This window comes from Ictidomys tridecemlineatus, chromosome 8 (assembly GCF_052094955.1).
Source record: "Ictidomys tridecemlineatus isolate mIctTri1 chromosome 8, mIctTri1.hap1, whole genome shotgun sequence".
Classification (NCBI taxonomy): domain Eukaryota; kingdom Metazoa; phylum Chordata; class Mammalia; order Rodentia; family Sciuridae; genus Ictidomys; species Ictidomys tridecemlineatus.
Window position 1 is genome coordinate 9,400,128 of NC_135484.1, and position 27,692 is coordinate 9,427,819.

General features: G+C 46.4%; 1 protein-coding gene across 3 annotated transcripts in view; it reads right to left on the reverse strand.

Moving 5' to 3' along the window:
• The window catches only part of Zdhhc14 (zDHHC palmitoyltransferase 14), a 262,630-nt gene that overhangs the window by 62,315 nt on the left and 172,623 nt on the right, over positions 1-27,692 (reverse strand). For all 3 annotated transcript variants that reach the window (XM_040283477.2, XM_040283476.2, XM_078018833.1), the window contains exon 3: positions 997-1,155. In XM_040283477.2, coding sequence (XP_040139411.1) covers positions 997-1,155 — 159 coding nt within the window. The remainder of the gene's footprint in view (positions 1-996; positions 1,156-27,692) is intronic.

The following is a 27,692-nucleotide window of genomic DNA, read 5'->3' on the forward strand; positions in this document are numbered from 1 at the left end:
AGATGAGGTAAACTTAAGATGATTAAAAGATTGCTTGGAACAGCAGGCGAGCAGGAAGTCTATCATAAAACTGTATTTTTCTCAGGAAGAATCCAGGCTACAAGCTCTAAGACCCAAGAGGAGGGTTGAAATCGGTGTGACCGAGGGAAACGAGGCTTGTCGGGGGTATTCCTGTCCTCTCAGGTATGAGGACACAAGAGTTCCTGCTCCTTCCCCCAGAAGTGTCCTTGGCTGTGTTACTAGAGGCTGGCCGTGGGGCTGAGGAAACGCGGGTTGTCGCCGTGGCAAGCCTTTGTCTTTCTTGCTACTTGACCATGTCCTAGCCACCTCATCTCTAAGGAGATCCAGCCTAGTGGTGGGAGCAGACTGCCGGCCTGGGCAGCAGCTCCAGGGAACCCTTGCTGACCACCTCCAGGGCTCTGGCACCCTCCACAGTGGCGGAATCCCGCGCTAGGTCAACAGTCAGACCAAGTCTTACAATCAGGGACCTCTGGGCTCTCACCTTCCCTCTGCCTGTCTCCCTCATCTCTCCTGGAGAAGGCCAGAAGACAGAGTGGAGGTTGCTGGAGAACAAAGACCCTAACACGGCCCCCCCATGAGGAAATCTCCCTCCTCTGCCTCCCTCCTCCCTGCTGGATCCAGTGCTTCCAGCTCCAGAACAGAACTGAACAAAGAATAACCCTTAGGTGCGGGGCCAGCCGGTCGGGCCATGGAGCGGCCTAGGGATGAAATGGTTTTATCTCTGCGCTGTGCTGGGGAACTGAAGGCCGAGGGCATTGCAGAATGCAGGGGGGGGGGGGAATAAAAAAGATTGGTAACTCTAGGCCTGGTCGATGCAATTCATGGTAACAAGCAAATACACTGAACATTAACTATTATTGAGTGTTTCAGTGGAGAAGGATTAAAGATGGGCACACGCCAGCCCTGGCACAACGCCTATCCGCCTACTGGGAGCACATCCCCCACGTGGCCCCTGTGACCCTGGCTCCTACTCACCTACGCAGTTATCGCACAGGCTGCAGTGGGAGGCGCGAGGGGGCCGGAAAATCTTGCAGGTGAAACAATACTTAAGTTTCACAGTCTGGCCATTGATGATGACTTCTTTGGTTCTGGGAGGCGGGCGGTACCCCCCTGAACTGGTGCCGTTTGCAATATCTGCGGAGAAAAGAAGAGAACACTTCCCTAAGATCATCACTTCAAACGTGGTGCAGCTGAAATCCTAGTGGCTCAAGAGGATGAGGCTGGAGGATTGCGAGTTCAAAGCCAGCCTCAGCAATTTAGTGAGACCCTAATCAATGTGGCGAGACCCTGTCTCAAAATAAAATATAAAGAAGGGCTGGGGATGAGGCTCAGTGGTTAAGCAACCCTGGGTTCAATCCCTGGTACAAAAAAAAAAAAGAAAGAAAGATCAATCATCACTTCAAGGTCCGCTAGTCCTCAATGCTGGCTGCTGGCCAAGGCTCCGCAGTCCCTGGACCTCACTGCACTCATTCACGAAGGGCCAGGAGCCAAGTGATGGAGCTCTGGCCAATGGCGTGAGAGCACACGTGGCCCCGCCCAGCTGGGAGACCGCCCCCTGGAGCCCCGCTCCCACCCTCCCATTGGGCAGACTGCAGAGGAGGGCTACCCGCGGACCTTGTCACAGTTGCCCAACTTGGAAGGTCTGGGTTTTATCTGTTTTAGCAGCTAGCCTTACCTTAACTAATGCAGCGCCCTAGTTGATTTTCATGTTGGTGAACTCCACACCCAGCTCAAGTGCCTATTGGCCTCCCCAAAAATACTAGGTGGGGGACAGGAAGCCGACATATACATATTGAAACATTTTAAAAATCATTAATTGCATATTTAAAAAAAACATTTCTACAGTTTATCATCCGACCAGCATCTTTTGTTATTTAGAACCAGTTCCAAAAGTGTTGAAGAAAAACAAATATGTCTATTTTTTAAAGTCTCCTTGTAGCTCCCGGTCGGGGTTTCGCATCGGCATCGCACGGGGAGCTTTCGGACCGTCCAGCACGCGGAATGCGGACCAGCCATGTGAATGTGCAGCAGGGCCGAGAAACCCTCGCCCCAGGAAGACAATGTCCGGTTTCACTCTCACTGGACTCTGAGAGCCCCATTAGGATTGCCGAAAAGAGCCTGCAGCAGCCAAGAGCAGAGGCCACAGTGCAGGGGGCATGGCAAGAGCGTCGCGAGGCCCTCAGCCCAGGCTCCGAAGCTGGCAACACGAAAGGCAGCTGCTCATTTGTAATTCACAGCCCTTAAAGGACACCACGTCAAGACCGTCACAGTATGCTGTGGCCGATTTCCAAAGTGGTAGGAATCAGTCCCACCATCCACTCACGTCTTTCTTACAGACTCAACCAGGGCAGGAATGATGTGGGGGCTTCTAGAACCTGGGATATCTTGGCCTTGTCCTCAGGATTCTGATTTCACTGGTGTGGGGTACAGTTTGGCATCAAGATTTTAAAAAGCTCCCCAGGTATGCCAATCTATCCGGAGATGCAAAGTTGACAACACTGCTCTCTGGAGCCTTGTGGCTCCAAGAGTGGTCCATACAGCATCCATGTCACCCAGCAGCTCCTCCCAGCTACTAAATGTAATTTGCATTTATCTGAGATTTTGCAGTGATTTGGGCACCTTAAAGTTTGAGAACCCTGATTCAGGATCTTGAAGATACTCCCCTGTTCATATATTGTCCATATGTGCCTTTTAAGGAGGGGCTCAAGTATGATAAAGAGCTGAACTCAAGAGAATACAGTTTACCTCTAATGAAGGGTTGCATAAGAAAATACACATGGGGCCCCAAGTCTCTTCACATTGGTGGTGTCTGGAGGACTGCACTCACTGGCAGAAGCTACAGCTCACCTGTCCTGATTCAGGGGCTACCCATCCTGATTCAGGGGCTCCAACAGCTATTCTCCTGCCCCCACACCCTAGTCTCCTTTAAGAGGCTGTGATAATCTGCCCTCAACCTTTAGCCTAAGGTTTTAGTAAAAATATCAATCCCAGTGGTAAGGAGAACACTTTGCTGCTTTCAGCCACTTACTATTCATGGAAAATTAAAGTTCTATTAGCAGGTTGCAAACAAAGAGGAAGAAAGTTTGGGAACGTGGCGGGAGAGCTAGGGATGGAAATGGTAAGGCACAGCCCTTGGCTCTGCCTCTTCCTTGGGACCAGCCCTCCTGCTTAGCACCTTGACAGAGAGGATATCCCTTCCTGGCATGTGCCTCACCTGCCTGGCACCCTATGGACTACACTATCAATGATGCTAAGTTCAGCAGCATCGGCAGCAGCCCCCAACTCCAGAAGCACACACACTGGGAACGGGAGGGCTCTCCAATCTGTTCTGTACTAAGAGAAAACAGAGGTGGCGTGGTTGTGTGTGTCCCTAAGTACCAGGTGAAAAGAACCGGCTTTGAACACATCAACATTAAGGCAGGTCTCTGCAGGTGCCAGCTGGGTGCCCCTGAGACCTAAATCAATCATTGAGTGCTTCTGTCGCCTATGTCAGAGTACAGTCGACCGTATTTACTTAGCTCTTATAAACATGGGTAGAAAAACTAGAGGGTCAGATATAAGTTTAGAAAGATACTCGATGAAACATTTATGGTCATTTAAGCAGAAAAATTTAAAGCCGAATTGTGCAGAAATGGCAACTTACCACCTAGAATCAAAAAACTCAGTTGTGAATGTCAAAGACTTGGGAACACAGAAACAAAAACAACAAACTAGCCTTTACTAGCGTTCCTAATGCTTAAGGGAAAGAAAAATCAAACCTTTGAGACACAAGTGAGCTGAAAACTAGAATTCCACAGACACACTAAACTGGAGCTTGAAGTCAACCAAGCCCAGTGGCCCCCTGTGCTTCCCTGGGAGGCCACGTTGTCCTTTGGACATTTGCACACGGTGTGCTCTGATTTGCAGCTTCCCTTCCTGATGTCTGCAGAAATAATCCTGCCTTTAAGGTCCAATTCAGGCTTCTTTTGTGAAAATACTTGGCAAGCACAGTCACTTATTTCCTCCCTTGGGCTCTCATGGCACTTAATTCATTTATTTATCCAGTTAATCGATCTGTGCTGTGCTTCTACTAGGTGCCAGCCCTGGAGCCTAGGGCTTCAAATGCCAACCTGAGGACAAAAGCTTTTCTTCCATGTTCAGTCTGAGGCCCACGGCCAGTCATCAAGCCTTTCTCTCCCTAGTGGAGATCACCAGCATCCGTGGACTGAGTTCTGTGGCACAAAGCGTGAAGCTGATTGTTCCTGCTCTAATATTCAATTATTCTGGTTTTTGGGTGTGTTTTTTTCCCCTTCTTATTTGTTGTTGGTAACAATTGTGCCTCTGCTCCTCAGGGCTGCTCTTTGTTGTTGAAGTACAGCTATTGAAAAGAATAATCAAGGCTTACAGCAGCTACTAGTTCAAGAACACTAGAAGGAAGCCTGGATTTTAAAAAAAACCCCTAGTAGTTCCTGCAAGTTCCTATAAAACAAGTATTTCTCAAGGACAATTTCATGCACAAGCACTCTGAGAGAACGCGTAAATCTTGAAGTGGTCCTTACATTCACAAAGGCCCCCACTTCCCAGTTGCTGGGAGTTGTGGCAAGAGGCAGAAACAATAGCAGCACCCACATCTAGTACCGACCTTGCAATCAAACCCAGGGACAAAGAATTGGGGCCCTTCCGGATGGAAAGGGGAGGCTGGTCAGTGTGTGAGCTCGGGGACCAGGAACTGCCACGGACTAGTTGTTTCACTCACAGAGAAGCCCCGGGTCAGCCACCGGCTCATGTGAGTGTGTGCTTACATTCTCTCCTGCTCTCTAAGCCTGCTTCAGAAAGGGACGTCATCTCCTCCTCCTGAAAGCATATCAGAGCACTACATCGAGACAGACTCCTGTTACCATCTGAAGTGTCCCCTAAGGGCCACATGCCTGGTTGCTAGCCAGTGGCGCTATTGGAAAGTGGTACAACTTTAGTAGATTGGAGGAAGCGGGTCACTGGGGACATGCCTTTGAAGGGGAGGTCCTGTTGTTATGGTTTGGCTGTGAGGTGTCCTCCAAAAGCTCACACGTGAAATGGTGCAAGAAGGTTCAGAGAAGTGATTGGGTTGTGAGAATCTTAACCCAATCAGTGAGTTAAGCCCCTGATAGGGACTGACTGGGTGGTACCCGAAGTGGTGGGGTGTGGGTGGAGGAGGTGGGAATTGGGGCATAGCTTTGGGATATATATTTGTATCTGAAGAGTAGAGTTTCTCTCTCGGCTTCCTGATCGCCATGATGTGAACTGCTTCCTTCTGCCACCCTCTCCCGCCATGATGTTCAGCCTCACCTCAAGCCCTGAGGAATGGAGCCTGCTGTCTATGGACTGAGACCTCTGAAACCCTAAGCCCTCGAATAAGCTTTTCTTCCTCTATAATTGTGCTGATCAGATCTTTTAGTCACAGCACTGAAAAAGCTGATTAAAACACTTGTCCTTGGTCCCCTGCCCTCCTCTCCTCTCCTCTTCTCTCTCTCCGCCCACCCCCCCCCCAGCCACCATGGGATAAGCAACCTTGTTCCACCATGTGTTCCCCACCATGATGTTCTGCCTCAGCCCAAGCCCAGAGCAACAGGGCCACTATGGATTGAAACTGCAGAGACTAAGCCAGATAAACTTTTCCTCCTTTTAAGTTGTTTACCTCAGGTATTTTGTCACAGCCACAGAAAGCTGACTAATACAACCTATTAGCTTCCTGCCCCAAACTGTTAGAGAGTAACTGGGCTGGTTTTTTTTTTTTTTTTTTTTTTTTTTTTTATGGAAAGGGGAAAAAATCCCAATTTTTGCAAGATGTGGATTACGATTTTTTTCCTCAGTGAAGGATTCAGAGAAGTGATATTTCCTGGGGCATTTAAATTTCATATGCCATTAATTAGCTGCCAGGTACCTCCCAGGGTGATAGGAACTTCTGCTGTTAGGAGTCCAGTTGGAATAATGACAAAGCACAGGGCAAATATGGCTTTATACTCAAGTCTTCATGGCCCTATCTCTGCGTGTGCTGGAGAACACCCCTTGGATGCTACCGACACCCAGCTAGTGGATCCCACAAATTTTCCATGTTCAGAGAGCTCTTTCCATTGGTGCTCTGCAGCAGTTAGGACAGAAGCTACCCAACTTTGGAAAGGCTGACCTATCAGGAAGGAAGATGGCAATTTCAGAGACACTTGCCAGGATGTCTTGGCCTACACTCTGCCAGCTTCCAAGCTCGCAGGAGAATATCAGCAATGAGGAGATACGCTAGACAAGTCAACTTCTCTTAGGGGAAAAGTAGAGCAAATTCTGGTCTGTTTACACATATTGGTTAGGTCTCCACTCAAGGGAGTAAATGTGCATATTTCCTCACTAACACACAGGCTGGCAGCCGCTTGTCTTTACAAGTGCTTAAATACAAATAGGCTCTCAGGGGCTCGTGAAGGGACATGGTTCTTCCAGTTAAAAGCTTTCCTCTGCAAGTTTGTCTTCAAGAGCTGAGAGTGATGGCTGAGCAAGGCTCATGGGCCCTTCAGAGCTGGGCCAAGGTGGTCAGAGGAGTTTCCCTGCCTTGTCTCTGGCCCAGGAGGAACAAAGAGCGCCTACATGAAAAATCAAGAAAGCAAGGACAACCCATGGCGGGGTCGGGGGAGGAGAGGGAGGGCTCGATGACAAGCCCTTGTGCCCTTGACGAGGGTGCTGGGAGAGGGGAGCACATTTTTTCCCTTTGGGTTCAAACTCGCCTGGTGGTGCTGCCACAGCTGGTCCCGTGCAGCCCCGAGTCAGGGGAGCCGAATGCACCAGGCAGGGTGCTCCCTGCTCTGAGGGGAATGGAGTAGAGGGTGCAGCTGTAATGGAGAGCTGACGAGGCTGCCTGCCAGTGGTGGGAAGGGGTGAGGGAGCCGGGTCGTGGCAGGCAGAGGCAGGGAAATGACAGTGAAAATGGGAAACCCGTGGTTACAGCGGATCACACAAGCTCTGGGCCTGCTTTGATTGTGAAGCTGGTTTGGAGCTGTGTGAGATGATTTAGGAAGCGCAAAGGATTTGGGCTTTTTCGAGAACTGGTCAACAAAGGGTTATGGGTTGATCCTCCTTTAGATAAGAACCTTGTCAGGAAATAAAAAATGTCAGATGAAAACTTTAAATAGGCATTTTTTTGTTCCATGAGTACCTGACTACTTATGGCTTCTCAATAAAGCATTGAGAAAAATAAAATTTAAAAATGCAGTAGAACTATCTACAGAGAATAGAGCAAAGCAATCTTTTTTTTTTCTGTCTCTTTATAACATAGAAAAAGGTAACCTCTAAGATTGAACTTCATGTAAAACTCAGTACTAGCTTGTTCAATTAACTAATTCATTCATATACTTATTAGGTGCCCATTACATACCAGTCTTGTGGGGGGTGTGGATACAGTCATGCACAGGGTAAGTCCTCTGCCCTTTGTGGGAGGGTAGACAAACCCATAGAGTGGATTTTTTTGATCATCTAAGTAGACTGTATATTTGGTGGATGATCAGGATTACCTAGTGATGAGATTCTCAACCAGAGGGAGTCCCCCCTTCAAGAGAATGTGAAAATGAAATGTGTGGAGACATTTTTAATTGTCACGAGTGGGAGGGAGTGCCACTGTGAGAAACTGACCTTTGAATAACTGACCTTTGAATAACTGGGCTTTGTTAGTCAAAGTATGGTCCATGGACCAGCAGTATTGGCATCACCAGGGAGCTTGTTAGAAATGAATAATCTTGGTGCCCCTTCCCAGGCCTGCTGATCCAGAATCTGCATTTTAAAAAATAGATCTGCAGGTGATTCCGAAGCACATGAAAGTTGGAGATGCATTGCTATAGGCACACACACTTATTAGCAAGGACAAACCTGTTGTCAAGTCAGACTGCCTGCTAACTGCCTTCTCAGTACTCTGACAATCACTGTGTTTGAAGTATGTGGGAACCTTAAAAAAATGATATTCCTCACTCCTAAAGATGCTTATGTTGTGTGGGGCCTAACAATCTGGAATTTTATAAATGCCACCTGTATGCATCTGATGGAGACAGGTTTGGGTCCACGGCAAACACGACACCTGAGGCTGAGTTTCACTGATAGGAGAATCTAAGTGGTTGGCTAAGAATGGAGATGCCAGAGAGGAAGACGTGCCATTTACAAAGATGTCGATGTTACTCAAAGAGCTGATAGATCTGAAAGGCTGCCCAAGCAAACAGCCAAGCTTGGCTTTTAAACTTTTCATTTTTGTTATTTATAACAGTGTGACTTTTTGTTCAAAGAATCTTAGAAGAACCTCAACACCTACCACCCACCTGAACCCCATCATGAGCCAAGTGTGTTTGCCCCTTGCCCCTTGCCCTGTCCCACCGACAATAACTTTGGCCTAGAGTGGATGCCCGTTTGAGTTAAGAATGGCCTTATCGAACAGAATTCCATTCAGGGGGAGATCTTGTGCACATATGTGCACTCTCATGACATTAGCAAGATGGTGCTACCCATGAATTTTAATTTGACGATAGAGTGGTAAGCATCAAAAATAATTCTCTGTGTACAAAGCCAAATATTCCTAAAAATAGCTCTGGAAGCATATGATCTGGAAAATTGGAGCCCAGAATGCCATCAGTGTGATTTTATTTTTTTCTTTTAAATCTGGTGGAAAAAAAAGGCCTCAGTTTCTCCACGTTTGAACTATGACAATTTGGGTTCTTGTAATTCAGGGCCATTATAATTCATGGGAAGACCTTGAACTGTCAGATGCTGTGGTGTACACAGTTATCAAAACCTCTTTTCTCAGGCCTGCTCAGATCCTGTAGGGCAATGTATGTATAGCTCTAATTAGTGCAATTAAAGGCAGCAGCCGCAGAAAGTGCTTAGTAGCTCTGACCCTTTTAGTTTAACAGAGTTAATCCAATATATGCTTACAGCAAAATGAAAATTAATGACTACCTTATTTTTTGCCACACTATTTTTTTTCCCACTTGGATGCAAAGCTTGCCCTTGAATGTAGAATAAAGAAAAGTGGCTTTGTCCTTGCAGCGTATCAATTTCCCTCAAATGTTGTCAAAGTTCTCTGAGCACACACCCAAAACCACCGTCCTGCAAAAATGAAAACCAGTTCTTCTGCTCAAGGCCAAAATGAGAAATAGGTGCATGTGTTTCTACTCCACAGGGCACAGACTCTGCCCTGGCAGAAGCTACTGACTGTTGTGCAACGGCAGCGATCCACTTGGGCTGTCAATGTTTGGGTTACGGTAAGACAAGTAGATGGGAACAAGGGCAGAGCGGGGACTCTGGAAACCATACTGTGGCAGGGCCAACCCCACTGCCCCCACAGGAATGTGATCCACTTCTGTCAAGTCTGAAGGCCACTGGCCTGGGGGCATTAGCAGGCCCCAGAGTCGAGGACTGGCTCACAGGGCATTCTGCACAGAATTATTGTCATATTTTATCTTTAGCTCAGAGGAAAGGAGAGTGGAGGGTCTCGCCAGCACAGAGGCAGGGGGTGCTATTTATAAACAGATTACACGTTAAAGAATTGAAACCCCCATCTATTTGGTCCTATGCTCCTCTCTCTCTCTCTCTCTCTCTCTCTCTCTCTCTCTCTCTCTCTCTCAGACACACACACACACACACACACACACACCTCTCATCAACACAGATCATATAAAATTAGTAAAAATGTCAATAAAATGAATAGTATACATTAATATATTGACAAACTTCAAATGCTTTTTACACGATGTTAGAATACTCAATTGGATAAGGAGGATCTCATCCCATGTACAACCGGAAAACAACAGCATAAAACTCTAAGAATAAATTTGACCCCTCCCCACCCTCATGGTAGCTATGTCCCATATGAAGAAACTACAAAACAACACCAAGACTTCCAGGAGGTTTCTGGAAAACATAGACATTCTGAATCCTGCAGTGGAAGATGCACTGCTTTCCACATGCCCATCCTTCCCAGGTGACTTTGTACAGCATTTACAATGCTAATTAAGGCTCCCACAGGACTTGGGGAAATTCTGAGAAACGTAACAAAATGATTCTGAACTCCACCTGGAAGAATAAATGGCTGAACATTTTTGCAAAGTGAAATAATGAGGGGAAATAATTAGCCCTGGAATAAATGAAGCATTGAGACAAAAACAGAACGTCCCCAAATTTACAATCTTAGATGCAACTTCTCTAAGGTTTAGTACTTGATAAATACACCATTTCCAATCAGTGGGGAGAGTACAGATGATCCAATAAACGGAATTGGATAAACAGCTATTCATTTAGGAGGGAAAATTCTGATGTTAGAGCCATACCTCTCAAGGATATACCAAAGAATCCAATGTAAGGAATAAAACACAAAAGAACTAGAAAAATGTATGCAAGCTTGTCGTATTTGGGGAGTGGAGAGCCCTTTCTAAACAAATATGACAGGGTAGCCCACATACAGAATAGATGCATGGTTCTGACCATATAAAAATTTAAAAACCTGTATGTCAGAAACTCCATAGAAATCAAATGTTAAAGCAGGAAAATATTTATTGCATCTATAAACATTTATATAACAATACATAAATGTTGTTGCATATATAAAGAGCCCTTACAAATGAATAGGATAGATAAATATTCCAATAAGAAAATGGGCAAAAGAGATTACCAGGCAACTCACATACAGAAAGAAAGACAATCAGTAAATATGCTTTAAAAAAACAAAACAAAAAGTGATTTATGCCCAACCCTCAGTTTCAAACAAGTGAGATGTCAAATGATAATATTTAGTATGCTGAGAATAGGGAGAATAGGCCACTTGTACTTTTGGTGAGAATATAAATTAGTGCAACCCTCAAAGAAATAAGCTAACTGTGTATATTAAAAAATTAAAACATATGAATACTTTGGTCCAGCAGGAGCACTTATAAGACATTTGACCTAAGGAATTGTTCATGGATATTGATTGAAACATTGTTATTAAAAACTGGAAAGAACTTCAATGTTAACAATGGGAAACTTATTAAACAAATTATGTGATCATACAATGCAACACTGTACACCTATTAAAGATGAGGTACAATGATACATAGTGTATTAAGAGGAAAAAAATGTGTTTTCAAAATAGTAATGAATGATGTGATTCCATATTTCTTTAAAAATAGATTATGCAGAGAAAAAATACTGGAAGGATACATCAAAATGTTAACCCTGGATGTTTTTGCATGGATTAGTAGGGCCAAAAACATTAATAAGTTAAAATCTAGTTTCATTTTCTTCTTTATGCTTTGCAAGTTCTCCACAAACAACACATATTATTTTGCAGCAAGCAAAAATGTAACTTTTAAAGGAGAGTTTGGAAAGAGGCATAAATCATTTGCAAGAGAGAGCGAGATCATAAATTTAGATGGCAGGGGAAGTATTTCTATTGCTTTGAAAAAAAATTGATCACGAGTTCAGAGGTTTCATCAGTACCTTCAGGAGGATGACCTTCTCCTGTAGACTGGGTGAGACTTTCTCTGGTTCCTCCTCCATTCTGGAGGCTCTAACACAAGGAGGCTATTTCACTCCTGATTGGGTCCACTCAACCTCCTGGAATCTTGAGTCTCCTCAGGCAGCCATGCAACGAAGCACTGGGCTGAGTCAAAATATCACTTAGCTCCGACTGAGTCCGCATGACACTGGTCTCTAAGAAAAAGTGCCTTTCCTGTTACTGGGAATTGCATTTTTTCATTTGCCAAAATATTCAGAATTTGCATCCTGAGAGATGAAAGGGTGATGGCAATAGCATTGCTGGGTTTCAGGACAGAATTGTTCTTTCTCTACACCCTCTAAAGGATTGAACCTCTATGGGTTACTGAGGTCTATCTGATAGGAACCCTTCTCTCCAGCCCCCTATCTGTGGGTCTAGGATTCTGTCCAGGGCTTTCCCTGTATTCAACTTACTGACTCCATTGTCTGTGGCTTTGCTGTGATTAAATGTGATCAACACTGGATAACTTGCCTGTGTTCTCTGCTATGGTTTCCCAAAGGTCTGTGTATTAAAGACTTGGTCCTCAGGGTGGTACTATTGGGAGATGCTGTGGACTTTTAGGAAGTGGGGCCTTAGGGCAGTCCTTAGGTCATCGGGGGCATGTCCCCAAAGGGGATTGTGAGACCTCACTTATCTTAGCTCTATTTGCTGGTTCATGATGTGAGCAGTTTTCTTTGACATATGCTCCTTGCCATTGTAATCCTGGGCCTTCATCAGAGGCCAAAAGCAATGGGGCTACCCAATCTTGAACTGGAACGTCCAGAACCATGAGCCAAAATAAACCTTTTCCCTTTGTAAGTTAACTGCTTCAGGTATTTCATTATAGTGATAAGAAGTTGACCAATACATTCTCCATGAACTCATTTCTTCTATTTTTGCCCTTTTCTTGTTAGCAGATGTAAACGGGTTGAGACAAATAAGTCAGCACTTGTTTTTTATTTAATTTTTAAAAACATTTTTTAAAAGATTTTTAGTTGTAGATAAACCCAATACCTTTATTTTATTTATTTTACTTATTTATGTGGTGCTGAGGATCAAACCCAGTGCCCCATGCAGTGAGGCGAGTGCTCTACCACTGAGCCACAACCCCAGCCCAGTAAGCACTTAAAACTAAATTCGGTCCTCCATTGAACAAATTTTCTCAATTTAACACCTCTCCACTTTCGGCTATTGTAGTGAAACTTACTAAATATCTTACTTTGGAGTAGTCTTACTAACAGGCAGCACAGAGAAGCTTATCGGATCACTTCAATTGCACCCCAGTGCTCTCCATTTACCTTCACGGGGCCCTCAGCAGCCTTTAATGGCACTGGCCTGAGTTCTCAAAGGGACATCATGCAAAAGTGAGTCTCCTCTAAACTTGACCCTAGGTTGGCAGTATGGATTTTGTCTTTCCGTATTGTTCACAGGTACTTTAATAAAGACCAATGTAAGCCTCATGAAATCACAATGTAAGGAATTTAGATAAAATATTTACTAGCCAGTTTCTTGCAGTCAATAGCAGCACTGTCTGGATTTTTCACACACACACACACACACGCACAGAATTTACTTCCTTTATCTTTGTTTTCTTTTCAATGCTTACTACAGGGACTTTCAGAGATAGTTAACACTCACTAAATTCTGTTGCATTGGGTTGAAAGGGGAGAGAAATTGGGTTTCCGGGTCTGGAGATTAGCCTATAATGGTCATCTGTCCCTATATGCTATGAAAGTGTACATAACATAAAAGACCACTGTCCTAAGTGCCTATGATTCTCTCCAGCCACATAGACACGTTGATACTTCTCAATGTCTTCCCTTCCGCAGAGAAAGAAGAGACTTGCTCAGGTCTAAGCTTGGCTAGCAGGAAGAATGAATTAGAATCTCAATCTGAGCTTTTGCCTCTGATTATCAAAGCACAGCTCTGGTCTGCCCTGGTAGGTGACAGCAAGTGCCAGCTGTGACCACCACGCAAGGACAGTTTTGACTGAAAACTGTGATGTTAGATTTTTAAAAGTCATTATTGTCTTCCGGCAGGGGAGGAGCTTCTCAATTCTTTTGTCAACTAACTTAGAAGAGATGTGACCAAGAAATCCTTTAAGTTTCCTGCCCAGTTTCTTTTCTGAGGGGCCCTGAGATCCTGAGTGGGGTGTGGTAGGCATTTTCCTTCTGGTCAAGCCCTGGGTTGGTCAGTGGAGTAAGGGTTCCCCTGATGGGCAGCGGAGAGTGGCAGGATTTGGGCATGACTGAACTCAGCTGGAAGCCTATCTGCCAATCAGAGTGCACTGTTTCCGTTCATTCATGTTTCTAGAAAGTTCCAGAACCTCAGTGCAGCCACTCCTCACAGCCCCACAACCCACACTGACCTAGAAGGCCCCTCTGGTATTTGTTTTTGAAACTGGGGGTGATATGAGCAACATCCTGCCCATTCCCCTCCTGCAGGCCTGAGCCTCTGTGTCCAGTCCACATCCAGGCCTGGGCATGGTCCACTCTGTGCCTGCTGGTTGGAGGTTTGGTCTCTAAGGTGTTTGCATCCTAGAGGAAGAAATCAACACAAGCCATGTCCATCCAACGCTGTTGGCAAGCAGAGCTGCCCGGCTGGACGTGTCCTTGGTGTGTGTCTCTTGGCATCTTCCCAGAACCGGGTTTAGAAACGAGACAAGAGCGCAGGGTCTCCCTTTAGACAAGACATTCTGCTCCTGGATAAGGCATAACAAAACCCGTCCCTCCCCCTGAACAGGACAATGCAGGAGACAGCCACTCATGTCCCTGAGACCCACCGGGCTCCAGCCCCTTTGGGCATGGAACCAGGGATGAGATGTGCTCAACTGCTGCCCAGGAACTTTTCCAGGGCTGCCCTGGTGTTCCTGAGAGACGGAGGAAGGAGTCCACCAGGCCGATGGCCATGGCTTCTCTACCCCGTTTCCTGGGTCAGCATGGCTGCCTTCCAACTCTGCCTTGGGCACCTGTACATCCCGGGGTCCCAGTTCTTCACTTGGTCCCTAGGAGATTATCTGTGGATTCTTGGAACCGACTTTGTCCCCAAGGAGACCACAGATTCTTGTATCCAAGAGTCCTCACACCTGGCTGTCCCACCCCTTCCCTCTTACCTTCTGGGTGGCCTCTGCCAGAAAATGCAGAGCCCTTGGGGGCTTCTAGGCTTTTCCTCTGACTTAGGCAGAGTGGGTGCTTGGGGGACAGTAGGTGGTGGGGAGATGCTCACTGTGACTGGCCTCCTGGCTCACGGGTGGGACCGGGCCTGACCTGCCCCTCTGAGGGGCTGTCACCTCCCCACAGTGCATCTATAATGTACAGGCATAAAATGCTCCTTATGTATTGGAGACATTTTAAGTCAGCAATGTCAAACACCACTGTGTAAAAAGATCCCTTGTGAAATGTGCCTGATGCAGGTTCTCACGTCTGACGTCCCAGAGACTCTGAGCTGCAGGTTCAGGGCTCCTGGGAGTCTGCATTTTAGTGAGCAGCTTAGGAGACTCGCGCAGAGTCTGCAGATCACTGGGTGAGAGACGGCCGCTTCCAGTCTCCTGGGCCCAGTGCCTGGTGAAAGTGGCCCAGCTCTCACACACCCTCTGGAGGCCTCCCCATCCCAAATCTGCCTGGAGAGCACCCTGGGGGGCCCAGTGTCAGCTCTCCCAAACTTCCCTCTGGTTGAAGCTCCAGGAACAGAAAATGAAGGGTGGCATGGGACAGCAGAACGTGGGGGAGCCCCTCCTCAGAGCTTCCCCCAGTAGTGTGGAGTCCACCTGGAAGCTTCCGGAAGGGTTGCAGTGCTGGTCCAGCTTGTTAAGCTCCAGCGGGGGACCTGGTGTCTGCTTCTCCCTCGTTCCCCAGGCCTGGCTCAGCTCAGGGTGAGACTGACCAGTTCCACTGCTCACCCCTGCCCAGGTTCAGCCGCCCAGTCTGAGCACCCCACGCACCTCAGCGGTCACCTGTGCCTCCTTGGGGAAAGGTCTCTGAGTGGAGGAGTTGAAGTTATTTTGTTGGGTAAATTACAAAATCCATCTTTCTGACTGAACCCACAAACTCTCAGATACTAAGAGAAAAGTCTCTGAGACCCCAAAACATCTCTGCGTAGGTGTTTAACTTTTCAGTTCAAGAGCCACATGCAGGAGCTCTGACTCTGTGGGGTCTGCGTCCATCATTCCAAACCGGTGGGGAGCCGTTTTGTCTTGTCTGTGCCCCACATTTATCAGGGTACTAAGGATGGCAGGTCCCACATCTGGACACTGAGACATGCCTGGGCCTGTGGGGCACCCGCCTGCAGAGTCGGGGTCTTCAGAGGAGGGCTCACTTGTGCTTCATGCATTACTGAAGAGTAACATGCATGTGCTTAAAACAAAATTTTTTTGGGGGGGGGGAAATTTCAGGCCTCCATGGGGATTCTTTTTTTTTAATTTTTATTATGGTTTCTTTGTTGACTCATAAGTTTTTTTTTTAATGCTTATTTTATTTATTTTTATGTGGTGCTTAGGATCGAACCCAGTGCCTCACATGTGCTAGGCGAGTGCTCCACTGCTGAGCCACAGCCCCAGCCCTCCATGGGGATTCTAATCTGCACTAAGGAAGGGGACCCTTGGCCCCAGCCGACGCCTGGTAGTGGCCAGCCATGAAACTCACACAGCACAGTCTCCTGCCACCTGCCACATCCAGCTGGGGCATCTTCTCCTCTACTCTTCTTTGAGTAAAGCAGAGTGAATATCAGTCTCGGGGCGGCTGCGGGAGGTGCTCTGGGGGGCATGCTCCGAGACACTTTCTATACAGGGGAGCCACTGCCTGCGGCAGCTGAGACATCCGAGCTCTGGGGACCTGGGCCATGTATCTTTGTGCTCCCTGTCTCTCAGCGCAGCCACTTTCCTCTCATTCTGAGCCACTCAAGTGTCCCCTTCAGTCCCTTGTTCCTCGCATTGTAGCGAGTTTGCTGTCTCTGAGCATGTTTGGAGAGCTCTTTGCTGTTCTCAGGGTTCTTCAGGTTAGGATGTCCCCATGCCCCCCCCTCAGAGATTCGGGTGAGGCCTTTGGATCCCATTATCCCAGGGAAGAAGGCACTTGGGGGCAATCTGGGATTTGCCCAGGGCAGGCAACTAGCGAGAGGCAAGGCTGTCTGTTGATGGACAGCTCCTCACTTATGTAGTGGCAATATCTGACTATGTTCCTTTGGATTATGAAAGTATCACATGCTCATCACCTAGATTTTGGAATATAAGAAGCATACAAAGAACAAAAATTGAGATCACAAGCCAGTCCAACCGTAAAAGAGCTGTTTGTTTCCTTCCTGTCGTTTTTCTAGGCTTCTATAAGTATTGAGATCAGAACACACTTGCAATTTTGTATTTTGCTTATGTTCGTTTAACTACATCAAGATAACCTTCATCTTTCATTTCTAAGCCATTTCATATTTTTGAAAATTAACTATTTTTGATACTGGGGATCAAACCCAGAGCTTCACACATGCTAGGCAAATGCTCTCTCTGGGCTACAAGTCTAGCCCTTATTGGATTTTGAGACAGGGTCTCACTTACTTGACTAGGCTGGCTTTGAACTTTGAAACCTCCTGTCTCAGTCTCCTGAGTAGCTGAGATAACGGGCATGTGCCATGGCCTTTGGCTTGAAATCAACATTTTAATGACCTCTTAATAATAGTCATCAGAGACGTTTGCTGCATTTCATTACCCTTTTCTTACTGTTGTGCATTGAAGGTGCTTCTAACTTTTGTACTATTATAAATAATTCTATAATGAGCATCTTCATATTTACTTCAGGTAAGCTTCAATTTCCTGCCTGCATCCCTGTCATTTTGGTTTCCAGCATTCATTTCTAAATCTTGATTCAATATGGAAAGACAGTTCCTAATTTTTCTCTCTACCATCCTCGGGTAGTTAGGAGTTTTTCTTCCAAACATTTTGTTTGGGCATAACATTTTCAACTGGTATAACTTCAAAATAATAATCATGACAATTGGAAGCTCAAAATGGGGAAGAACAGAAGAGAGGACCCACAATGTGAACGTGATCTTAACTGAGAATTGGGGACGTGTCCAGGGAGTGGTACTTTTCTTCCAAGCAGGTGCCATCTGGATTGCAGAGTGGTGTAGCTCCCCCCAGCAGCCCTGGGCTGTGCCTGCTGTGGCAGTTGCTTTCTACTAACACAGGCACATAGGGGACAACCCTCCTCAGGCAAAGAGGCAAGGTTTGGATGGAGGTTTCTCTGTGCATTTGCTGGGCAGCAAAGCTGTCTCGGAAAAGACAGCATCAGAGGGGTAGGCGGGTGGACTTGCTCATACACCTGCTTCAAAAGCCTGCCAGGCAGCCAGGTGTGGGACTGAAACCCACTTATCACGGGAGTTGGTGTTGCATTGACGGCCAGCCGAATCCTCCTGAGTCACCTCTGCAATCTGTCTCTGCACCCACCGCCAGACTCTGGATCCCTTATTGCCAAAATGTGCAAATAGTCATTAAAATATTGATGAAAGAAAACCAACAACCATTTATCACCAGGGAAGAGCCATCGTTAACTGCTTTTATCTCAGGAGGGTGTCAAGGGAAGCCGGGGGAAGCCCTCAGTCATCCCTGTAGGTGTGTTGAGCTGTAGCGTCAGGAGTAGGATTGGACTTGGCAGAGAGGTGGAGGACAGGAACTGAGCAGCCCTGCCTGCGGGCCAGATGTTTTCTGCTCCTGCAGACTCCTCCCCCGCTCTGGGCTTGGCTAGGACAGACAGAAGTCTCTAGCAAGGAGAAAGAATAGCCGTCCTACCATGGTTGAACTTCGTTACCTTTTTTTACCCTCAAAGCTCAGCTGGTGATTTTTGCAAAAAGTCATTCCAATATTTTTTGTCTTATAGTCATCCTGTGTGCTGTCAAGCAGAAAAATGGAACTTCACGGGTCTGAGATGCGGATCCCATGCAGAAGAATTTCGAGTGTTTATTGCAGTAGCCCGAATTCAATCCTTCTTTATTGATGGCCATTGCCTTTCTTATATTAGAAATTCCTCCTTCCCACAAACTGAGACTCCATTTCTGTGCCAAAATGATTGGTTTTCTTTTCCTTTAGACTCACATGTGGCTGAATGTCAGCCCTCTTGACTGGCTCTTGTCCCTAGTGGCCCAGAGGTGGGCTCTCTGGGTGATCATTGGTCTTAAATAATTTCCTTACAGTCATGCTGAGGTGGGGAGTGAATCAAAAACTGGCATCTTGTACACCTAGCACCAGGAATCGGGGGGAAACAAGTGTCCCCAAGCTCAGAGTCATTGTCAGCTTTTCCTGGACCATCAGCATCACAGTCAGGAATTTAGTTGGGAACTGCCCAGGATGGTGCCACCAGCCACATATGGCTCTTAAGAACTTGAAATATGGCTAGACTGAATGGGGATGTGTTTTAAGTATAAAATACACACCCAATTTCAAAGACTTGGTACAAAAAAGTAGGATGTAAACTACCTACTATTGATCATATTTCAAATGAAAAGACTTTGAATAATTGGCTTCAATACAACGTACTACTTAAATTGGCTTTGTCTGCTCCTTTTCGTGTCTATCAAGTTGCTATTGGAGAATTTAACATACACATGTGTCTGTCATTTGTGGCTCACATTATGTTTATTGGACAGGCCGGTTTAGGCAATCAAAAACATTCATTGGAATTCACAGGAAATCAGTGGACGATCACTATTCGCATGCTGCTTATTGGGGTGGCCATGGGAAAGGGGTGTCCCAGTACTCTGAATACTTGGCCAGTGCAACCATTCACACTTTGTGGTGTGGGAATGACCCTGGGAAGACTGAGGTCAGGACTGGACCCCACTGACTAGAGATGTGCCCAAACTCCTCAAGCGTCTTGATGCTAAAGCTCTTTTTAGAGCTCAAATTGCAAATAATAACAACCAAAGTCCTGCCCGTAAAATAACATTTTGTCTTTATCTCATTCTTCAGTCTAACACAACCCATCTGGGCATGCATCCAACTGCTCAGCATGGCCAATGGCAAAATCCACTCCAGCCCAACAGGTCAATCCATTTGAAGACCATGTGATGAGCCATCAAAGTCTAGGATCCTCACACAGCAAAAGCAAGGCCTCCTTGCCCTCCTGTCACAACAGGCAGGCCTGCGAATGCTAGCAGCGTCGTGCATCCCCCAGAGCCACCGTCCAGGCCAAAGCGGTCCTTCCCTGGGGCCCGGCTGCAGCCTAGTCCCTGCCTGGTTTGGCCCCAGTTTGTCCTCTCCAGCTGCTCCCATGGCCCCTAGGACATCTCCCTTGGGTGCCGTGGTGATGGGCTACACCCAGGGTCTCATTTAAACCCTCAGGGACCCGGGCATGTTCTACTTGTTCAAGGGGACTCTGAGGCTGGAGGGCCAGGGCACCTGCTCTGATCACGCACTGTGAACAGTGGACTCGGGGTCCAGCCACTGTCTCCAGGTGCCAGGCCCTCCCCATGCTGCTCTGTCCATCTCTCACTGAGGGCACCCTTTTGTCCAGTTCCTGGACACAGACCCAGCTCCATCTTTTAGCCAAGTCTCCCTGTCACCCCAAACTTTGCTTCTTGTCACACCCACCTCTTGCTGGCTCCACTCACGGAGCCAGGGCGCTTCAGCTCCAGAGGCCTGCATGGCCCACCCCTGACCTGTTCCCCAGTGGAAGGCAGCTCTTCCCACCCTGACCCAGCCAGGCCCAGGCCTGCCCTTGCCTCACCTTGCTGCTCCTCACAACCTCTGCTTCCTAGCAGCTGACCCTCCCTGTTGGAGTCCCGAGCCTCTGGGACTGAGTTCTCTGGGTGGAGCCTCATCTCCTGCTTTCCCATGAAATAAGACTCTTCATGCAAATTCCTGACTTGGTTATGGATGAAGGTCAGTGTTTTCATTCCTCTCAAACTTTGCTTGGCCACTTGGACTCCAGGCCAGTTCCTGCCCGCTGGGGACCGAATACCATCACCCTGGCCCTGCTTAACCTGGAAACCTGGATCCAGTGAGGTTGTAAGAGCATGGCTGAGCAGCCGAGCAGGGGGCTAAAAGTGAGAGGTCTGGGGAAGTAACTGGTCCCTTCCATGCCTGGAAAGGACAGTTTCTCTGGCTGTAAAATAAGAATAATAATGGCACCCACCTCAGGTGTTGTTGGGAGGATTGAATTAACATGTAACATTAAAACCACGCCTGGCATACAGTCAGTGCTATACAGATGCTAGCCAATCTCTTTCTGTCCTAGTTCTGTCTTCTTGTTTGCTGATATCCGGCTTGAGTAGCTATTACTCCGACATAACACTGACCAAATTCACTAATTATCCCCCCATTCGCTATACACACCCCCATGCCAGCTGAAGGGCTCTAGTTTGGGTCTCTCTTCAGTCGATAGTTTCTGAAAGAACATCTCCGCTCTGGTAGCCGACCCCACCCCAGTGCCATCTCTGCAGGCGATTCACATCCTTCGTGCCTCTTGAGATCCAGCACGGATTCTCTTTCTCCAGAGAGCTCTGCTTAACCTCTTGTGATCCTCTCCCAGGCACGTGTCCCTTTGACCCGCACAAACTCGGCTGACATTGGCTGACAGTGGTTCTCAACTGCGGGGGATTTTGCTCCCCGGGGCCATTTGGGTGTGTTAGGACATGATTCTCTTGTCACAGTTCTCGTGCGCAGTGATGCTGCTAAACGTCCTGCAACATGCAGGATGCACCTCACCGAGAACCACCTGGCAGCAGAGCAGAGGTGGCAAACCCTGAGTCATGTGATTTGTCCCTACTGTGTTCCTCTGCTGTTAAACAAAAGCTGTTTGTAGTCTCATGGATGTAAGCTAGCCCCCCAGTTAGAGTGCTTTTGATTATCCTTGGTACCTGAGATAGTGCCATGCTTAAAATAAACTGAGGAACTGTTTAGTTAATTTTTTTAGAACTAAACAACCAGCCAGAAAAGTTTTTTCATTAAGTGCCTGGGATATATCATTGCAAGATTAAAAAAATAAAAATAAAAAACCCAAAACAACCACATAAATGTTAGAAACATTCTGTGCTCATTGAGAGAAAAATGCAAAAGTCTCTGTCATTCCCCAACCAAAAGTTTCTCCAGCTACAGGACAGATGGTATGGTAGCAAGAGGGACGGGGGTGTGGGTGTGGGTGGTTCAGACAGCCTCCCACCAGCGTCTAGCCACAATTCTGCAGGAAACCCTTGGCCTCCAGTTTCTCTTTTCTGTCTCTTCTAAGAACTTGACCTTTTGATGGCATTCACAGGATCAAAATCATGTATGACAGCAAAAACTTGTTATCTGCATCTAAGAGAAAAATGAATGCTTTTTTTTTTTTTTTTTTAAAGAAGGGAAATGTCATGGGAAAGAGGCTCATCCAAATAATCTAAAATTGATGTCAAGTCATTTCAGGCATGAGTGAAAAGAACAAGGACCCTGGAAAATCACCTCTGCAACTGTCACCTGGTATGTCACCTGGTCTCCCACATAAATTATAGCTGAACAGTGGGGAGAAAGGCCGCTGCTCCCACCCGCACCTCTGTGGGCAGAATTCATAGACAGGTGTCCTGCTGTGCCCATGATGCAGAAAGGAGTGCAGATGGAGCCCAAGGGACTGAGCCTTAACTGACTGACCATGGAGGCTCAGCGAGGCCATCATCTGCAATGCTGGTCCCCAAGGGACAAATGTGGTATGCTTCCCTGAGATGACTCCACACCAGTTCATTCAATCCCTGGTAAAGTTCCTACATAAGTTTCTCAAGGAATTTCCCGTTCATCACTACACCTGTAACTTAGAAAACAGACCACTGGGAAGGGGCCTTACCTATCGCCCAAAGAATCCCCCAGAGACACGAATCCTGTGATTGCTCAACTCCAGGGACCCTTGACTCTGCCTCTAGGCTTGTGGACTAAATAAAAGGTAACGGATCTTAAAGGAGAAACCACTCCCAACCAGTGGTTCTCAAAGTGTGGCCTCCAGACCGGCAGCATCAGCATCATCTGGAGCCTTGCTGGACATGCAGAGCCTTGGCCCCACCCCAGATCTGATTCAGAACCTCTGGGGGGTGGCTCTGCAGTCTGCGTTTTAACAGACTCCCAGCTGGTTCTGATGCATGCTCAGATTGAAGAACTGATGATCTAATTGAATGGTCTGGAATGGGACCACGTTGATGAGCAATAAATGAGTCTGTTTAGATATCTCAGATGATCCCATTGTTTATAACTTCACAATTATATTGACAGAAATAAAACAAGAGCAACAGCAACAACATGAGTTGTTGTTACCATAGTGCTTAGTACCTGGGTAGCCCTCAACAAACATAGGTTGAATGAGTGGGCGAATGGATGACCACATCAGTGAAGCTCTCCTTCAAAATCAAAAACAAAGAATGATAAAGTTAAAAACCATTCTTCCCATTTTTTCTTTCAAATGATCCAAAACAAAGTAACCAATGTGGACAAATCTGAGATATTCCAATAATTGTTCAGGTCCAATTATTTGGACCTAAGTGGTCCAACATGGTGGCCACTTGTCACATGTGACTACTCTATTGAGCACTTGAAATATATGGCCAGTTCAGAATGAAGGATAACTGTAAGTACACAATACACCAGATTTTGGAAATTCAGCTTGCATACACACACAGACAGACACACACACACATAGCATGAAATATTACATTAGTACTTTTGATATTACATATGCATTGAAATAATGGCTTCAAAATTAATCTCACTTATTCCTTTCTTTTAAAAATTTGTTCTTTGTAGATATGTGAGGAGTAGAGTGCATTTTCACATAATGTGTATGTGTGTGTGTGTGTGTGTGTGTGTGTGTATAAAGTATGACTGGAGTTACATTGGTCATGTGTTCATATATAAACATAGGAAAATTATGTCCAATTAATTGTACTATCTTTTCTATTCCCTTCCCCCACTCTTTCCTTCATTCCCCTTTGTCTATCCAAAGAATTCCTAATCTTTCTCTCCCTTGTTGTGGGTTAGCTTTTACATATCAGAGAGAATATTTGGCCTTTGGTTTTTGGTATTGGTTTATTTCACTTAGCATGATAGTCTCCAGTTCCATCCATTTACTGGAAAATGCCATAATTTCATTCTTCTTTATGGCTGAGTAATTGTGTATATATAGCACATTTTTTAATCCATTCATCTGTTGAAGGGCACCTAGGCTGGTTCCATAGTTTAGCTATTATAAATTGAGTTGCTATAAACATTGATGTGCCTGTGTCACTGTATTATGCCGATTTTGTTTGGGTATAAACGGAGGAGTGGGATAACTGAGTCAAATGGTGGTTCTATTCCATGCTTTCTAAGGAATCTCCATACTGCTTTCCAGAGTGGTTGCACCAATTTGCAGTCATGCCAGCAATGAATGAGTGTACTTTTTCCTCCACATCCTTGCTAACATTTATTGTTGCTTGTATTCTTTTTAAAAGTTTTTTTTATAGTTGTAGATGAACAACATACCTTTGTTTAATTTTTATGTGGTGCTAAGGATTGAACTCAGTGCCTCACACATGCTAGGCAGGCACTCTGCCATTGAGCTACAGCCCCAGCCTATAGCTTGTATTCTTGATAATTGCCATTCTGACTGGGCTGAGATGGAATTTCAGTGTAGTTTTAATTTGCATTTCTCTAATTACTAGAGATGTTGAACATTCTTTTCATATATTTTTTGACCACTTGTATTTCTTCTGTGAAGTGTCTTTTCAGTTCCTTTGCCCATTCATTTTGTGTGTGTGTGTGTGTGTGTGTGTGTGTGTGTGTGTTAAGTTTTTTGAGTTCTTTGTATATCTTGGAGATTAATGCTCTATCTGAGGTGCAGGCAGTAAAGATTTTCCCCCATTCTCTAGGCTCTCTGTTCATGTTCTTGATTGTTTCCTTTGCTGTGAAGAAGCTTTTTAGTTGAATACCATCCTATTTATTGATTCTTGATTTTTACTTCTTGTGCTTTAGGAGTCTTGTTAAGGAAGTCAGTTCCTAAACTAACATGATGGAGAGTGGCACCTATTTTATCTTCTAGTAGGTGCAGGTTCTCTGGTCTAATGCCTAGATCCTTGATCCATTTGAGTTGAGTTTTGTGTAGGATGAGAGATAGGGTTCAATTCATTCTACCACATATGGATTTCCAGTTTTCCCAGCACCATTTATTGAAGAGACTATCTTTTCTCCAATGTATGTTTATGGCACCTTCTTTTAGTATAAGATTACTGTATTTATGTTGGTATGACTCCGTGTTTTCTATTCTGTTCCGTTGGTCTTCCTGTCTGTTTTGGTGTCAATACCATGCTGTTTTTTGTTACTACAACTCTGTAGTATAATTTAAGATCTGGTTTTGTGATGCCTCCTGTTTCACTTTTCTCACTAAGGATTGCTTTGGCTATTCTGGCCTCTTATTTTTCCAAATGAATTTTATGATTATTTTTTCTATTCCTTTCTCACTTTAAAAATATCACTGCTATAAAATGTGCAATTACATACATGACTTGTGTGATATCTCTAGTGGTCATGCCTGCCTTTCAGTCTCTCTCCAAGTGTGTCACATTTCAGTTTTATGAGGGCTACAGAGGATTCAAACTGGTTTTTATTCTTTTTATTTTTATTATGTGTAAAGAGCAACTCACCTATTCACTCACTCAGGGATCAAGTGTCTATCCTCAAGGAAAATAAAGAGATTTTTTTAAAGTGCACATTCCAAATTGTGAGGGTAAATAATTTGGCATTCATCCACATGGACTTCTGTTTTCTCCTGGAAAGTGTTATCTACAATTTCCAAAGAAATGTTCTCCACTTCTGTCCAGCTATAGAAGCCAAATAGGAGCCTTGGGAGGTAAATTTGTATAAGTGGAAATTGGAAGAACTTTTTCCTTATGGACATGGTGGTAGGAAGTGCCCTTGTGGGATGACCCCTCAGTCTTCCTAGGAAGCCCACCCTGAGCCCTTTCCTCTCTCTAGCTGCAAGCCATTCCCAGGACTGCCCACATCCCACCGCACCACCCAGCAGAAGCTAACCGACTCGAGTTCTTGGGCAACGATTCCTGACCTCAGAACTTATCTGCCAGAAACAAAAACAAACAGTTAACCTACAAGGTTTTCAAGTTCCCCTTCCAGTAAGGGAAGGGGGACACAGCCCTCACAAAGGCTGTCAGCCCTCCCCTCCCTCGGCACAGGGGGCTGAGGAAGGCGGGAAGGCAAAGGGCCCCACAGGTGACACCTCACAGCGTCCCTTGTTCACAGAGCGGGCGAGCGAGCACCTAAGTGACCCAGGGCATCTGCGATGACACAGATCCTCTTGACGAAGCTCTACTCGGCCTCCTCTGATCACGCTTCTCAGAGGCCCTGACTTTGGGCTTCTGCATTGTCCAGTGTTAGCAAGAATCCCGCCAAGTCAGCCCCCTCCTAGCTATCGGGTCCCTCTGAGGGGGTCCTCCGGCCTTACCTCCCTAGGGAACGTCTGACCACTGGCCTGCCTTCCGCCAGAGTCCTGCCAGCTGGTGGAGCCAGAACGGCCCTTCACCCGACCTCTCCCTTCAGCCGTTTCCACCCACTGAGCCGTACCCTGGTCCTACCACCCTTCCTTGTGTTGGGGTTGGGCCTGGTGTCTCTTCCCTCCTGGGCAGCCTCACCACACTGGCCACCATCCCCTGTCTGGTCTCCCTGGGTAGAGTCTGCCTTCGCATTTTACCAACGCCCTCAACAGTCTTTTCTTGAGCAGCAGCAGGTTAGAATCATCGGGGACATGGTGAGTGTGTTGTTGGCAGGTGGCTCTTGGCCAAGTCCCATCCCCCCCAACATCAGGAGCTGCCCCGCAGGATGGGAGAGTGGGTCGGCTCCCTTCGGTTAAGAACCAGCTCTGCCAAGAGGGGCTGCAGGACCCATGGCTTCTCTGGCTACAGCTCCTCTTACCTATTCCACTGCCTCTGGTGCCAGCGAGGCCCGTCCTCCTTTCCCACCATGCGGCCCCTGCCCGGCCTGCTCTGGCTGCTCCCAGTGGCCCCTCACCCCTTCTTACCTGGTCGCCTTCCTCCATCCTCAAGATGCCCTTTGCTTCCTCTTACTCCTGAGCATGCCACCTTTATATTTGGAATTTAAAGAGTCTCTCACTTCCCCAGCATGCAGAGCCGGTCCTCTCTGGGGATCAGCCACCTCTAGGAGACTCTCCCCTGAAAAGCCAATCTTGCCTCCCCTCCTTCAGCACCCCCAGCATGCTCACCCATGGTCAGATGGCTGTTCCTGAGCCCCTCTTACCCACCTGCTGACCTGGATGAAGTCTTTGGCTTCCCGCTAAAACCTTACTGACTGACTGACTCCTTCCCTCACTCAGCAGGGCTGCTGCTTGATCACCCCACATTATCCTCCAAGCTGCCAGTTAAACTGCTAACGATAGTAATAGGCAACGAGTCATTTAAATACCTTACTTATTTTGCAGTACCTACTTTTTGCTTACTGAGTTCACATGGGTGAGTACGTAGGTTTGCATTCTAAAATGAACGGACCACGTCATTCCTTCTGTTGAAGCAGTTGAGCCAGCTACACAACCTTCCTGAGTATTTCAGTTCCTGAATTTTTGCAGTGAAGCAAAGGAGAAAGAATTTATTTCCGAATAAGAACACTAGAATAGATCTTTGCACACAGCAGGTCTCCTTTACAGACCCTGAAAGTGAGGCCTAGAGAAGATACCATAGGAAATGCAAAGTTAGGATTCAGGCTCAGCCCATCGAGATACAGATTCTGTGCTCATAACCATATACTTTACTGATAATACTCATATAGGCTCTGAAATATGCAAACACTATCTGAAGAGAAGGTCTTTATTAATATGGTTATTCAAAACAAGTAACAATAAGGCCTAAGATGCCGCTCATCTCACAGGTACTTCAGGGAGGGAGGTTATTAAACCCAGTATTCAAATTTGTAGTTAGCTGACCTCCTGAAAATAAGGAAGTCCTGAGAACTGGAGAGGAGATGGACTCTGACGGTGGGCAGGAAGTCACCAGGTGGGCAATGGGCAGCCGCAGGGCTCTGTGCCTCAGCTTTTCTGTGGCTACCTGCCATCTGGTAAGTGCGGCCCTGGTCTATAGGTGGACTGGGGCCTGAGAGCCTGCATTTCTAACCTGCCCCCAGGCACTGCGGATGCTGCTGTTCCAAGCACCTCACTTTGAGCAGCAAGGATTTAGAGATTCTGTTTAGAAGAAA